At 51.7% G+C, this 16,441-nt stretch overlaps 1 protein-coding gene across 1 annotated transcript in view; it reads left to right on the top strand.

Moving 5' to 3' along the window:
- The window catches only part of SMOC1 (SPARC related modular calcium binding 1), a 145,399-nt gene extending 136,195 nt beyond the window's left edge, over positions 1–9,204 (top strand). Inside the window, exons 11-12 of the mRNA XM_052646558.1 lie at positions 2,334–2,578; positions 7,194–9,204. Of these exons, the coding sequence (XP_052502518.1) occupies positions 2,334–2,578; positions 7,194–7,210 (262 nt within the window). The 3' untranslated portion in view covers positions 7,211–9,204. The remainder of the gene's footprint in view (positions 1–2,333; positions 2,579–7,193) is intronic.
- Positions 9,205–16,441: the final 7,237 nt, after the last annotated feature.

Consider the following 16,441-nt stretch of genomic DNA (forward strand, 5'->3'; position numbering starts at 1 on the left):
CAGGAGCCAAGTGACAGTCACTCTCTGGCCTGAGATGAAACTCTTAGAGGTTGTCGCCTGGGGAGAAGAGCTGCTTCTCGCTGCAGACTAGCCCAAAGGAAGGTGCAGGGAGCCCCAGTCACAGAGTCGCCGAGAACCGGGCAGGCAGGCAGGAGCCCAGGAACACGTGCTGGAGGCAGCGAGCCTCTCCTGGCAGGGCGTCTGTGTGGGATGACCTCATCCCTTCCCGTCTCAGCGACTGAGGCTTTATTATTCCAGCCTCTAGGTAGACATGACGCTATGCTGAGCCTAAAGGTTAAAGGAAGAGCTGCCTTCGCCAGGGGCGCTCGTGGCCCCTCAAGGGAGGGGCTGAGGGGGAAAACCCTGACCCCCTCCCCTGGATGCCTTAGAAAGCTTGGAGGGGAATAACTGGAGCGCCTCCCCTGGGGCCCGTCCTGGCTCTCCTCCCTGGCCCGGGTCCCACTCATTCAGGGACAGTTGGAGGCAGACAGGGTGCTCTGCAAGGGAGCTGACCACTCTCCCTCCTGCTCCAGGAGCATCCTGATAGAGATGTTTCTGGGACCCTCCTGGTATATGCCTCTCAAGCTCAAGAGTGAATATTGCAGTGAAAATAGAGGAAGCTCAAAACCACCAAAATACCATGCACTGAGACGACAGCCTGAGCCCTGCCTGTTTGCAAGCCGTTCCAAGCCTGGTTTCTATGACGGACCTAGCAGGTTCCCCAACAGCTAGAAGCAGACAGTCCCTCACACCTTCCCCAGGTACTCCCTGCTCCAGACATGTCAGGATGAGGTCCTGCTGGCTGACCTACCAACTGTGCTGTCTTGGACATGCTCCAAGGTGCCCAGTGGGGCCTGCCCAAGACCATAATCCGCCTAATTAGGAATGGGCATTCGGCAGGGACGCCTGGCTTTCTTTGGTAATGAAACTTCTTTTTCCCTAAATGGTGAGGTCACTTGGGGTGGCGGGGGGAGGGAGTTTGCTGGCTCATTCATAGGGGAGGGGTCAGGGTTGTCCCTTCCCTCCTGGAAACCTCGGCAAATTCCAGAGAAGAACCCCAAGGCATTGGCAAGTACCTTGAATATTTTTCTTGCTAGGTACAGCTTCAGAGTGTGCTGGCAGGTCCTGAATCCCTGCTGTAGGACCCCTGGTATAGTCTGTCCAGTTCCCTGCAGACGATGGGCCAACCTCAGCCTCAGTCCCCCAGCCGAGGGAAGGTTACCCAGGGCTTTAAACACAAGGCTCTGGACCAACCCTGGCAGCAGGAGCCATGGGGCTTGTGTGGCTCCGTTCTCCTGGCCAGTCACCCGCCCTAGAACAGACTCATCATTGGCTTTTAAAGTTTTCAGTATTACCTAGCACCCTGAATCCTTTTGGGGAAAAAAATGAGGCATGAATAAGTAAAATGAATGGGTAGACCTTGTGTATGTTACACATGTAGCCATTGCTCTTGTCGTGTTACAATCAGGGGCCATGTTAGAGGCAGTCACTGCCATGCATCTCGACCCCCAGGAAGCTTTCTTGGTTACTCTAGGTTACTCTGCTTTTCAGCAGAATTCCCCAGGTGCTCGAGTTAACATGTGGCTTCCTGGGTCTGCCCTCTCTTAAGACCTCTGTGTGGAGAGACTCACCGTTAGTCGGTCTGGACTTGCCAGCTATAGAACCTCTCTTTGTGTCCATCTCAATTGCCTCCTCCTCTCAATTTCTACCGCACTTGGTACCCGACAGCGACGGCCCACGGGAACGTCACACTTCACGTTGAGTTGCTGCTGCCTGGTTTCACTCTTTTCGACTCCGTCTTGCTAAGACAACAGTTTGAAGCCAGGGGCTACTCCTGCTGCTTTGGAAGCCTTCCTGGGATCCAGCCTGGGTGCTGAGTGGGTGGTACAGGCTCCAAGCTCCCTTCATAGACACACTCATTTGGGCGTCAAGTTCATGTGTGATGGCAGTTTGTGCATCAGCCACACTAGGCTAGGAGAAGAACAGTTTGGATCCCTGTGTTTTTCTCAGGTGAATGAAATACAGTCGGTATGTCCTGAGCATTCCTCTTGCATGAGAACATCCCTAACTATGGTGGAGGGTGTGGCGGGTTCACCTAGTTGGGGATCCCCCAGAAATGAACTGTCCAGGCTGGAGGCTCAAGTTGGAAAGGGTGACTTGATTCTGCTGCAGGCTGAGCAGGGCTGGGAGGGTTTGGGCTTGGAGGAGCCGTTTCTACCTGGCTGCCGGCAACCCTTGGCATCTGAGCATGTGGGAGAGGCTTGCGGTAGGGCTGGTGGTTCCTGCAGGATCCTAAGCGGGGCTTGGGGGTGGGGTGTCTGCCCGTGGCCCAGGTTCTCGGAGCCAGACCCCAGCCACACCCTGGAAGAGCGCGTGGTGCACTGGTACTTCAGCCAGCTGGACAGCAACAGTAGCAGCGACATCAACAAGCGCGAGATGAAGCCCTTCAAGCGCTACGTGAAGAAGAAAGCCAAGCCCAAGAAATGCGCCCGGCGTTTCACTGACTACTGTGACCTGAACAAAGACAAGGTCATCTCACTGCCCGAGCTGAAGGGCTGCCTGGGTGTTAGCAAAGAAGGTGAGTGATCGCCTGTGCTCCTGGCCCTCTAGGACTTGCCCCTCCTGGAGGGAGGGGACCACCCTGCAATAGATGAGATTCCCAGGTATGCGTTATTCGACTACTTACTGGGAGTGCATCGTGCTTTGCACTAGACACCTGACACAGTGGAGGAATGGAAGGGTAAGTTTCCTATCCTTCCGCAGTCTATTGAAGAGACAGCTGCTAAAGTATTTACATACACTGGGCTGAGTGCCATGAGGGTGTATTAGGATACACCGGGCTGCAGTGACAAGCAGAACCACACGTGTAATGGCTCAACACAGGGGAAATCAGTTCCTCTTGCCCATATAGTGATTCACCATGATTCCAGGTCCTAGGGGGTGTGTGTGTGTGTGTGTAGGGGAATAGTGGAGATTGCTCCAGGTGCAGTCACTCTGAGAGCCAGCCTGAGAATGACTCTGCCAACTTCATTCTGTGACATCCAAGGTCACCCTGTGGGTCTTCTCCCTCCCCAGCCGGATGGCGTAAACCCTGGAGCAGTGCCCATGGGGCAAGGTTGATGGGCCAGTCCTGGAAGTGACATACATCACCTCTCCTATTTCACTGGCTGGATCTCCATCACTAGACCACACCCCACAGTGAGGAGGGCTTGGGGCCCAGGAAAAGGAGGAGACACCTGGTGGACGGGTGGACACCGGATGGTCTCTGTCAAAGTGCAGCAAGTGCAGAGTATTGCGGGAATATACCTAAGGCACCCACATCTGCTCAGGGTCCATCAGGCTTGGAAATCTTCAGGAAGGAAGTGATGTCTTGCCCAGAGGCCAGCCAGCCATAGCCCATGGGCCCAGTCTAGTCCACGGCCTGTTTCTGTACAGCCTGTGAGCTAAGAGTGGCTTTTCTATTTTTCAGTTCAGTTCAGTTGCTCAGTCGTGTCTGACTCTTTGTGACCCCATCTGCAGCATGTCAGGCCTCCCTGTCCATTACCAACTCCCAGAGTTTACTCAAACTCATGTCCATTGAGTCGGTGATACCATCCAACCATCTCATCCTCTGTCATCCCCTTCTCCTCCTGCCCTCAATCTTTCCCAACACCAGGGTCTTTTCCAATGAGTCAGTTCTTCGCATCAGGTGGTCAAAGTATTGAAGTTTCAGCTTCAGCATCAGTCCTTCCAATGAATAATCAGGACTGATTTCCTTTAGGACGGACTGGTTGGATCTCCTTGCAGTCCAAGGGACTCTCAAGAGTCTTCTCCAACACCACAGTTCAAAAGCATCAATTCTTCAATGCTCAGCTTTTTTTATGGTCCAACTCTCACATCCATACGTGACTACTGGAAAAACCTTAGCTTTGACTAGATGGATCTTTGCTGGCAAAGTAAAGTCTTTTTAATATGCTATCTAGGTTGGTCATAACTTTCCTTCCAAGGAGCAAATGTCCTTTCTATTTTTAAAAGGATGTAATTTTCAAAAAATAAGACTATGCAGCCAAGACTGTTGCATATTGTCCATGGTCCACAAAGCTAAAATGATTGCATCTAGTTCTTCACAGAAAAGCTTGCTGCCCTTGTTCTGGACGAATCCCTGCCCAGTGAGTAAGAGGAAGCTGAGCTGAAAGGTCATGGAAGGGAGGAGTGTTCTGAACCGAGGCAAGTGAAGAGTGAGGCTGTGGAGGTGGGGAAGGAGAGTTTTAGAGGAGCTGAAGGACGTCAGGGTGACTGGGATGCATGTTTAGGAGTGGAAGGGGAAGGCGGCAGGAGGTAAGGCTGAGAGAGTTTAAACTATATAAGGTCGATGGGAAGCTGTTGAAGGGACTCAGTCAGAGAAACGATAGCATCAGTTTTGGTTAAAAAAAAAAAAAATTTCTTCCAGTGCAGTGTGGGAAATGGATCGGGGGATGAGTGAGGGCAGAGACCCAGTAGGAGGCCGGAGCACTGACCAGGCAGGGGATGATGGAGGCCTGAGTTAGGGAAAACCCAGTGGGTTTGTAGAGTACTGGGGGAGGTGACTGGGTAGGACTTCAGGGCTTGGTGATTGAGTGCAGAGAGGGATGAGGGCTGGCGTGGGCAACTGGAGAGTGGGCCATTCACTGAGACGGGCAGCATGGGAGGAAGAGAAGAGCAGGTCGGGGTGGGGGAAAGATAACAGACATGACTTGGACCTGTCAAGTTGGTTGCATCCCCCAAATTAGAGAGTCACAGTGCAGGTGAAGGGTCTGGGCCGATGATGCCGATTTGGGTAATTCTGACTTGTTTGGTGCCGAGAACTGCCTTGAAGGAGACGTAAGGGCTTTTCCTTGTTCTAACCCTTGGTTGATAGGGTAAACCCAAAAGGTAGCTGGGGAGGTGGTTGAGGTACCCAGTCTTGGGATCTGGCCCTGGTTCTGGGATGTGTGGCCCTGGTTCTGGGATGTGTGACCCTGGGTGAGTGACCTGTACTGGCCCTGGTTCAGGGATGTGTGACCCTGGGTGAGTGATGCTCATCCCCAATCCATTTCCCACACTGCCCCAGAAGAATTTTTTTTTAACCAAAACAGATGCTATCGTTTCTCGGACTGAATCCCTTCAACAATTTCCCATTGCCCTTGTATAGTTTAGACTCTCTCACCTCCTGCTGCCTCCCCTCTCCTTCTGTCTCTAAACATGCATCTCAGTCACCCTGAGGTCCGTCAGCTCCTCTAGGCAGTCCTGTCTGATGAGGATGCCTCTCTGTGCCCCCTCGACTCTGAGTCCCCAGGACATGGTGCAGCGTCATGGGTCAAACCCTGTTTCAGCCGCAGACCAGCTCTCTCATCCAAGTCAAACTGCTCAGCCATCCCAGATTTCCGTTTCTTCATCTGTAAGATGGAAATAACCATAGTATCCACCTCACAGGGCCATTGTGCCGATGCAATGAGATAGCGAGTTAAAGCAGTTGCCGAAGGCATTGAGGGACCTCTGTGGTTGAGGCCTTGAGGGACCTCCGTGAAAGTTCCATAGATAATACTGTTCTTCTTCATGAGACCGTTGCAGCTGTCAGAAGCACTGCTCACACTGCATGCAGTCCGTGCTCCCGATTCTCCCCTGCATCATGGGTGTGCCTTCTCAATTCCTAACCTCAGGCACAGTGCATTAGATCCTGGTCAAATGACGAAGGGCTGGGAGAGGGACGTCCTGTGTGGTAGCATTATGCTTTGGCACACTTAGAATCTGTGCCCATTTCTCAGAGCACAAGCTGGGGGCCAGCATTTGCGTTGACCCCCAGGCCCACCTGGAGCACTTCTGGGCTCAGTAGGTTCGGAATCACGGAGCTCCACCGGCACTCTGCCCTTGGTCTGCTTCCTGTGCTGGTAGTTAAGGTCCACATGGCACACAGCAGCAAGGGGGAGGCTGGGTGTGCTGACCTCAGGTCCACACAGCTCACGGAGGCCTCCGGGCTGCCCTCTGAAGCTTTGCCAGGCACCAGGTGCGCAGGACCCAAAGAAAGCAGGCAGCCCTGGCACTTCCCAGCTCTGTAATCTTTAGCAAGCTACCCAAAGTCTCTGAGCCTCAATTTCCTCATCTGCAAAGTGGATATGACAGCATCTGCTTCACAGATTTGGTGTGAAGATTTAACAAGCTGGTGCCTAGTTTGCGGTGAATGCACAGAAGAAATTAGAAATAGTCGAGAAACACAAGAGGCAGTGGTAAAGAGCTCTTCTGCCAACACAAGAGATGTAAAAGACCCAGATTTGATCACTGGGTCAGGAAGATCCCCTGGAGGAGGAAATGGCAGCCCACTCCAGTATTCTTGCCTGGAGAATTCCATGGACAGAGGAGCCTGGTGGGTTATAGTCCATAGGGTTGCAGAGTCGGACACAACTGAAGCGACACGGAGCGACAGCCCTGGGCTGCCAGCAGCTTTGTGGGGTCTCTGTGCTCTGGGAGCAGCGGAAAAGCCACCTGGCTAGATTGTCTGCAGGGACTGAAGCAGATGTTGGCCATCTGATGTCGTGCGCTGCCCTCTGGTGGGCTGAGAGGGGCTTGCACACCCAGTGGGGGGCAAAAGTCAGGTGGGGCAGGACATAGAGTTTGGGGGTGAATGTAGCTTTGGGTCCGAGGGACTGACTTTTGGGAAATGCCACATGAATCCAGGCATTTTCACCCGCCAGACTTCTCACTGGGGAGCTGACTGCCCAGCACAGTCTTCTCAGGTCTCTTTCTTAACTGGTCCTTCCCAGTTTATGAAGCGCAGTTATCAGGATTATTTTTCACCACCCTGTGAGGCTGGAGACAAGTCCTTCCATTGAAAAAACCCACCATCTCTCCCACTGACTTGCCCGAGGCTGGTGCCTAACCCTGAACAGAAAAACCCTCTTGAGTGATGGAATGGATATATGTATTTGGAGTCCTCACTAAAGTGTTTTAGTTGCTCAATTGTGTCTGACTCTCTGTGACCCCAGGGACTGTAGCCCGCCAGGTTCCTCCATCTGTGGGATTTCCCAGGCAAGAATACTGGAGTGGATTGCCATTTCCTTCTCCAGGGGATCTTCCAGCCTCAGGGATTGAACTCGGGTTTCCTGAGTTGCAGGCAGAGTCTTTACCATCTGAGCCACCAGGGAAGCCCAGAGTTTCCTTAAACTCAGCTCTAATTTCTTGCTTATTCCTCCACTTCTCAGTAGGACGCCTCGTCTAAGGAGTGGAAAACCAAAGGGCAGGTGGAGAGACCAGGGAGGCAGGATGGATCATCAGACAGCTAACCTTCGGCGTTGCCACGGCCCAGCCACATCCCATGTAACATAAGTGGTGCCCATCGTGTTTGCACTTTTAATAACTCCTATTTGTGTGTTTTCTTTTTCGGTTTCATTTTTAAACACCAGTATCTAATACCGCAGTGGGAAAAGGAAAGGGAAGAAAGACTGTTTTATTCTCTTTTATTGTTAAGTTTTTGGATCTGCTACTGACAACTTTTAGGGTTTGGAGGGCGGGGGCCTTTCTGGGACTGAGAAGAAAGAGATTTATATACTGTATATAAATATATATGTAAATTGTATAGTTCTTTTGTACAGGTGTTGGCATTGCTCTCTGTTTATTCCTCTCCCTCTCCCTGCTCTGAGCTGTGAGATCTCTGGACACACGGCCCCACTCTCTAGAAGCCAGGACTCCATCCCCGGCCAGCCTGGATCCCATTGTGATCACAGGGCAGACTCCCTGGGTATCTTTTCTGGTGGGAGGAAGGGGCCACCTTCTGCCGTGGCTGTCAGAGCAGCAAGTCACTTGGCGGTTGACCTTCTCAAGGGCGGGAGTGGACATTGCAGGACAATGGAAGTGGCTCCTGGAGGGAGGCCCGTAGCCCTCATGAGTCCCCATTCTCCAACACCCATGTGGTCAGGCCATCCAGACCCCCAGGTGGCCCAGACTCAGTGGGTGCCTGAGTCGACAGTGTCGTTGGTGCCTGCTGAACAAATTGCCCTAAGGATTTGCGTTAGGGTCCCTTGAAACATAGGGTCCCTATGTTTAGCATCTACTACGTATGAAGCCGGAGAAGGCAATGGCAACCCACTCCAGTACTCTTGCCTGGAGAATCCCAGGAATGGGGCAGCCTGGTGGGCTGCCATCTATGGGGTCGCACAGAGTCGGACACGACTGAAGCGACTTAGCAGCAGCAGCAGCAGCACATATTAAGCAGGAGAGGGGAGGCAGAGAAGAAAGACACCCCGCGGGACCTTTTGTTTAGTAGTTAAATTTCACATCTGAGCGGTGGAGGCAGCACAGAAGGCCTGTCCTGGTGAGTGTGGCGCCCACCCAAGGCTCCTCACCTCTCGCACACCCGTGAGTGAGGCTTCCTGAGACAGCGCCCAGTGCCGAGGTCAGGCTGGGCAGCGACTCCTGCAGTCCTCCTTCTCCCCTGCTGTTCTCTGGTCAGCGTAAGCCCGAGGGAAGAGTTGTGTCCATCACCTTGTTGGTCACTCAACCTTTTCTATTTTTTTTTTTTTAAACTCAGTACCGAGGTTCTTCCTGTTTTCCTAAATGCTCTTACGGGCTTCCAGGCTTGAGGCCAATTCCAGATTCATGCTGGGCCTGTTACTTCTGCATCCCTTGGAAGTGAGGACAGAATGGCCCAGCCATGGGGAAATCCAGGCCTAGCTTCCCACAGGTATTTTACTGTGATTCCAACATGGACCGCCCAGCCTTCTGGTCATACCCCAGCTTCCTCTTGCCTGGGGTAGCAGGGGTGGGGGCATGGCCATCCAACAGTCATCCAACAAAGGGTGACAGGTGACACCGAACCCTCCTTCCCGTGAGCAGCCATAGCAGCAAGGAGGGAGGGTGGGCAGTTTTCCAGGACCGGCGCCTTTGTGGGCTATTTTTGGAAATCTGGCCACATCTCTGTGTATCTCCTATCCCATCCCATCCTCTGACTGGAGAAGGTTCTTGCTGTCCTAATGAAAGTCCCAGAGGTTGTGTCAGGGTGACTGGAGACCCCATCCCAATGTGGTAGGATGGAACGAGAGCCCTGGCCCATCAGTCTGGACCAGAAAGCCCAGTGTGCTGGCTGGGTGGACTTTCCGGGAGACCTCAGCCTCCTTCCCTGCCCTGAAGGAAGCACCTCCGTGAAGAAAGTTGGAATCTGCCCAGGACATCTTCTCTCTCACACACGTGTGGAGGCTGAGTTGTGTGGTTTTCCTTTGTGAGGAGGGAGGGAGACTGTTTGTAGCTTGTTTTATAAAAAATAAAAAATGCGTAAACCTTGGTGGCGGTTGCCTCTTTCTTTGGGTGGCTCCCTTTGATGGAAAGCGTTCATTTCCTTAAAGGTTTAGTTGTTTACTGTGGCCTAGGTGCCCTCCACTCTGATCCTAGGCAGTCTGAGGGGCTAGACCAGAAGGGGAGCCAGAAGTGGCCATGAGGTGGTGCCCCGCTTGCAGTGAAGACCTTGATGCCCTGGGCCCTTGCCTACAGTGCTGGTACCCTGTTTGTAACGCTTCCTCTGACCTGCCTCTATGCAGCTAGCCCCGCAAGCCATCACTTGAAAGCAGGGGATGTTGCTGGCAGTGCTTGGTGGGCAGGGCTGGGGGAGCCTGTTCCATGGCGCAGGCTGATGGGAGTGGGGATATTGGCTGTAATCCTGAGCTCAAGACCCCAGGCTGGGAAGCAACTGTACACAGGGAGCAGGCCCCAGTGGGGTTTATGCCGTCTGTGCCCTAGTTTTGTGGGGCACGTATTCAGGTCAAGGCGGCTGGTCTGGCTCACGTTGCTAGAGGCCTTCAGCGTGGACACTGCGGCAGAGGTGAGGCTCCAGACTGTTTCTGGTGCTACAGACATCTTTCTCCTTTGCTTCCCTCTCTGCACAAGCAGCTGTGTCCAGAAGTGTCTTCCTCTCCCGCCTCTGAGAACTTCCTTCTGCCACCTCCATCCCCTTATCCTTTGCAGGTAAGCAGAATACAATGCCCTTGAAAATGACCCTGCCCCCAGCCCTTTCTTTAGCTAAGCATTCCTGGGAAAGGATCTCAGCCTTCAGATGGGGTCTGGCAGGTTTCCCTCCTCCAGGGCTAACAGTGAGCTGCTGTGTCCATGGGCCCTGAACTAATACAACAGCCCAGTACCACAGGCATCATCCCCATCTTACAGGTGTGGTCACAGGCTCAGAAGCTCAGTGACTTGCTGGGTTGCACCAGGCTAGGAAAGGCACAGCTGGGCATCACCTTCAGATCTTCCCCTCCAGGCCCGGAGCTCTGCTCACTGCGGGCTGCCTTCCTTCAGGCACTAGAACATCAGCCTTCTCCTTCCTTCACTCTGCGTGGCTGTATTCAGCTGTGAGTGCATTTTTTTTTCTTTCTGCATAGTTTAGAGTCTTATTAAAAAACCACTAATTGCAGATGCCTATCATGGGCTTCAGGGATTGGGAAGAGAAATAAGGGAAGTGTTTGCTCATGCAGGACCTCACTGGGAGACTTGGGGTTGACCCTGCAGCCCTGTTTAGGCTTCCTCTGCTTTCTCCAAAGATGAGAGGGCTATTCCTCGTGGCAGTCAAGGAAAAGGGAACCGTAGACCCATCCTGTTAATTCCTTCACCCAAAGGCTTCTGAGTCATGCTTGGCCTTTGTAGGGAGGGGAAGACCGGGGACATTGTCAGTTGGATATCAAGATATGACTGCTGCTGGGGTCCCTCAGATACTATAAGAGGGGTCTCCAGGCTGGTACTCATCTCTGGTTTCCCCAGGGGTCTGGGAATCTGGCAGCACCAGACTCCTGGTAGGGAAAAAACCCAGAGAGAGCCAGTCTGCTCATCTGACCATTTATTCCAGGTTCTTGAATGACCCACAAGGCCATTAGGTGTGCCCATCAAGGACATTGAAGAACTTCTTGGAAACCTGATCTTCTGGCATTTGACCTTTTTTCCCCCCCCATTTTATAGGGGTGACAGGCAAAACTTGATCTTTTTCATGCAGTGATACCAAACCAAGCCCTCATTCTTGTGGCCTGGATCACTATGCCCCTTTGTGTGACTTTCATGAATTAAACAGGGATGGGGCATGACTTTGATTATATGCCTGTCAGGTGTGTGACACAGGTATCTCTTGTCATTTCTTGTAGAATCTGACCCATCCCTTATACTCTTCTGTGCCAACACCTTATTGGGGCAGCCTCATCCTTCCCACCGTGTGCGCTGCTCCCCTTCTTCCCGTAGCTGCTCTGTGAAGGTCCTGTTGCCTGGGGTCTTCCTAATCAAAGTTTTGATTGCAGCTAATGGTCTGCCATCCTGTGTGTGATGCATGCACTAACCCTGGTTGTCCACACGCTTGGCGGTGGAGGGCCACTGACTGCTTGGATGCGGTGTCTTCACTAGATGATGGGCACGTTGGTGAATTACTCATAAGAATCAGCAGGGACCAGGATAAGACGCAGTAACACCCATCCTGCTCCCTACCCACTTAAGTCACAGAGGTATTCGTCTCCCTCATGGAGCATATCCATCACTCGTCAGCAAGGGGTGCTTCTTGTCATCAGGGACCCAGGTTGAGGGAGGCTCCATTCTCCTTGATTGTGAAGGCAAAAAAAAAGAGAGAGAGAACATGCTACATTTTACCCTGATTCTTAAAGCTTCCATCTAATAATGCCATGTCACTTTGTCCCCATCTCAATGACTACAACAAATCACATCGTCCCATCTAGCTCAAGGGCAGCTGGCAAGTGCCCAGAAGCAGAATTAGTACTGTGGAACTTCAGCTCCCCAACCAGGAGTCCAACTCGCACCCCAGCATTGGAAGGTGAAGCCCTGACCACTGGACCGCCAGGGAGTCCAGGGGGGTCTGTTAACAGAAGTAGAATTGGTATTTGGTGGACAACTCTGATGACTATCACAACATAGATTATCTTTGTATTTTTCATATTGATGGGAAAATTCTGCAATTTTTACATTGTCCAAGAATAAAAAGACTTGCTTTTCACAGTTTCCACAGTGCATTTTATGTCAATGACTTCTGACATAAAGGTAATGATCATTAGGGTAATGATCATTCTCTCTGTTGTGGGTAAAGAAAAGGATGAATGCAGCTTCTCTCCCGTGAGCTACCATGCCCCACCCTGGGGAGGGGAGGGGCGGGGGTGAGGGTGGGGTAGGTCTCAGGTAACTATCCACGCCCCAGTGCTGGAGAACTTGGAGAGGGAGCAAGTAACTATTTGAAAGCAGCTGAGGAATTGTTGCACCGTGGGGGTAAATGTGGCATTTTCCCTCTGCCATCCTGGCCCTCAGCTGTGCTCCACTGCATCTTCTTTCCTCAGGGTTCAGTTCAGTTCATTTCAGTGGCTCAGTCATGTCCGACTCTTTGCAACCCCATGGACCGTAGCACGCCAGGCCTCCCTGTCTACCACCAACTCCCAGAGTTTACCTAAACTCATGTCTATTGACTCAGGGATGCCATCCAACCATCTCATCCTCTGTCGTCCCCTTCTTCTCCTGCCCTCAATCTTTCCCAGCATCAGGGTCTTTTCAAATGAGTCAGCTCTTTGCATCAGGTGGCCAAAGTACTGGAGTTTTGGCTTTAGTATCAGTCCTTCCAATGAATAATCAGGACTGATCTCCTTTAGGATGGACTGGTTGGAGCTCCTTCCCAGTCCAAGGGACTCTCAAGAGTCTTCTCCAACACTACAGTTCAAAAGCACCAATTCTTTGGTGCTCAGCTTCCTTTATAGTCCAACTCTCACATCCATACATGACTACTGGAAAAACCATAGCCTTGACTAGACAGACCTTTGTTGACAGAGTAATGTCTCTGCTTTTTAATATGTTGTCTAGGTTGGTCATAGGTTTCCTTCCAAGGAGTAAGCATCTTTTAATTTCATGGCTGCAGTCACCATCTGCAGTGATTTTGGAGCCCCCCAAAAATAAAGTCTGACACTTTTTCCACTGTTTCCCCATCTATTTGCCATGAAGTGATGGGACCGGATGCCATGAAGTGATGGGACCGGATGCCATGAAGTGATGGGACCGGATGCCATGAAGTGATGGGACCGGATGCCATGAAGTGATGGGACCGGATGCCATGATCTTCGTTTTCTGAATGTTGAGCTTTAAGCCAACTTTTTCACTCTCCTCTTTCACTTTCATCAAGAGGCTCTTTAGTTCTTTGCTTTCTGCCATGAGGGTGGTGTCATCTGCATATCTGAGGTTATTGATATTTCTCCCGGCAATCTTGATTCCAGCTTGTGCTTCATCTAGCCCAGAATTTCTCATGATGTACTCTGCATATAAGTTGAATAAGCAGGGTTACAATATACAGCCTTGACGTACTCCTTTTGCTTGTGACAGCTCGGGCAGTTCCCATACCTTCCAGGTTACGTCAGTTATTTACCAGCTCAGTTCTGCCCAGTGACAAAGCTTCAGTCTCCAGCTTGGTTTAGCTCCTCCTTCCCTGTCTGTCTGTCTGTCTGTCTGTCTATGAAAGTCGTTCAGTCTTGTCGGACTCTTTGCGACCCCATGAGCTGTAGTCCATGAACTTCTCCAGGCCAGAATACTGGAGTGGGGAGCCTTTCCCATCTCCAGCGGATCTTCCCAACCCAGGGATCAAACCAGTCTCCTGCATTGCAAGCGGATTCTTTTCCAACTAAGCCCCAAGGGAAGCCCAATAATACTGGGGTGCCCAGTGGTGAACTGGCAGCCCAGCAGCTTGGAGAAGAAGAGCAGGGGGGCTTCAGTCACTCTCTGAGACAATTCTTCCTCTACTTTATCCTGAAGCAGCTCTCCCGAGATGATGGGGAAGGAAAGAGGGAACGGAAAACCATGAAGGTCTCTGTTTGGTTTTTTTTTTTTTTTTTTTAAGGTATTTTTGATGTGGACCATTTTTTTAAAAGACTTGATTGAATTTGTTACAATATTGCTTCTGTTTTATGTTTTAGGGGCTTTTTGGCCCCTAGGCATGTGGGATCTTAGCTCCCCAACTAGGGGTCCAACCTGCACTCCCTGCATTGGAAGATGAAATGCTAACCACCAGACAGCTGGGGAATCCAGGGGGATCTGTTTACAGAAAAGAGTTGTTCTCCTTTCTGCTCATTGTGGCAGCTTCTCAGGTTGGCGCTGCTTGCCCTCTGGGTGGTAGATGCTCAAATATAGTATGGAATATTGTGGGGCCCATGCTGGATCTGGGTGCCCTGTCCCCCCTCCCCATACACAGAGCCCATGTGTGGGAAGTCCAGTTCTGGCTTGACCTTTTCCACACTTCCGCACACCAATGCATGATGCCATGTCCACTTTGCTCCTAGGACCTTGCCTTGGGTTTTAGACCTAAATTGTAGATCACACCTGGCTCCCTTCTGGGGAGTCCATTCACCCATGGGAAACTCACACACCCTTGCTGTACCAGTTGGTGGGAGTGCAGGTTAATCCTTATCACCTCTTCTCTACATCTCTCCAACTTCTCCCCACCCCTGCTTCACTAGGTAGAAGAGGCTGATCAGCAAGTTGCCTGCATCACAGGTGTCTAACTGGGAAAAGAGATGTCAGACCAACAGCCAGCTTATACCCACCATGAACAATTCTCTCAGAGCCCCCCTGCTTTTTCAGCTTTAAGGAGGAGAGGAGGCAACCCAGTGTTTCTTATCCATCTCCTTCCACTCTCTCCCCCATCCTTTCATAGATTGGGCTGGGGAAGGGTGGTTAGTTCCAGAGCTATTTCGAGTGCCGTGCTGTCTTAGCAGAGGGTATCAAGTCCCTAACTGTTGGGATACTTGGCATCTCTGTTTTCTTCATTTTGAGCCCTAATCATTAATTCTGGGGAAGTAGAAAATTTTTGCTCCATCAAAGTCCTATGATGGAGGGTTGCAATGATAGATGGTGGGTTGAACTATGATAGAGATAGATGCAAGGGAAGAGGACCCCAGAGAGAATCTCTGGTTGCTCCAATTCCAGTCCCAGGGACCTCCAGCCTCCCACCATCTCAGAGCCCTAATTGAGCTTGCTGCTCTAGACAACTCTGCCCTCAGGGTGTTGACCCCAGGACCAGGCAGGACCCAGGGGGCCAATTCATCTCCACTCCTCCAATGGGCTCCTATGCTGTATGAATACATCTAAATTCCCATTTAGATGACCCATTTCTTTAACCCCCTGTGAAGCTGACCCAAGGGAAGGAATTGGAGCTTTTTAAGGGGAGTTCTTTCAGAGATGTGCTGCTGCTGCTGCTGCTGCTGAGTCGCCTCAGTCGTGTCCGACTCTAAGCGACCCCATGGACTGCAGCCTACCAGGCTCCTCCATCCATGGATTTTCCAGGCAAGAGTACTGGAGTGGGGTGCCATTGCCTTCTCCGCAGAGATGTGCTACGTAGCTGCAAATGGAACCCGAGGTTTTTCAGTCCCCTACCCCCCCCACTCTCCCATGTTTAGCAGCTCTTTTCTATAGACATCTCTCCTTCCTATTAAACACATAGACTCTGCTTTCTGAGGGGCTTCCCAGCTGGCATTAGTGGTAAGGAATCTACCTTCCAATGCAGGAGAATTAAGAGACGTGGGTTCGCTCCCTGGGTTGGGAAGATCCCCTGGAGAAGGAAATGGCCACCCTCTCCAGTATTCTTGCCTGAAAAATTGCACGGACAAAGGAGCCTGGCGGGCTACATTCCATGGGGTCGCAGAGTCAGACAGGACTGAAGTGACTGAGCACGCAGGCCCACTGCTTTCTAAGGAGTCACCCTTGAGACCCAGTAGAGCCATGCTGGGCAGAGATGACTCCAGAGTGTTTAATTTGACTCCCTTGATCCTAGGTACCTTTAAAATCCTTGGCCCGGAGGAGACCTGGATCCAACAGATTCTAAGACCAGAGAAGTTCACGTGTTTGGGGCAGGAAGGTTGGGAAGGCAGCTCTCTCCTTGAGGAAGGTGGTGGGGAGTTAGCAGGAGATGGTGGGGAGGACCCCTGCGTAGCAGCAGGAGCCCAGCTAAGGCAAGAAGTCGGAGTCTCTATAGACCTGGCACACTTGGTGGTGTTAATTTCCCAGAGTCCTGCACTTAGAAGATCAGCTTTTCATCCTGCTTCAGCCGTTGAACTACCCTGGGTTTCAGGTAACTGGCTTCACCTTTAAAGACTGATTCTTTCTGCCTGGGCTCTTTGCTCTACCGCACACAGGGCAGCTGGTCTCACACTGCAGGAGGTTTGTGTCTTTCAGGGGACAAGGAGGCACCCAGACGGGGAAGACGTGCTGAGCATCCTCAGAGGAAAGCGGGCACATACACGATGGGGAGATGCAACAGATGCACCTTTAGGAAGTGGGACGGGAGTGAGAAAGCATCCTTGGAGGGAATCCACATTGTGGGCCTGCGATTGTCAGGAAAGGAAGGAAAAAAAAATGTGAGGTGTTTAGAGAGGAAATAAGATGCAGGCAGAGCAAGAGGTGAAGCCACGTGAAGGGAGAGGGAGAAGCGAGGCAAGAAGGAAATCAGGAG

This window comes from Budorcas taxicolor, chromosome 10, assembly GCF_023091745.1.
Source record: "Budorcas taxicolor isolate Tak-1 chromosome 10, Takin1.1, whole genome shotgun sequence".
NCBI lineage: Eukaryota > Metazoa > Chordata > Mammalia > Artiodactyla > Bovidae > Budorcas > Budorcas taxicolor.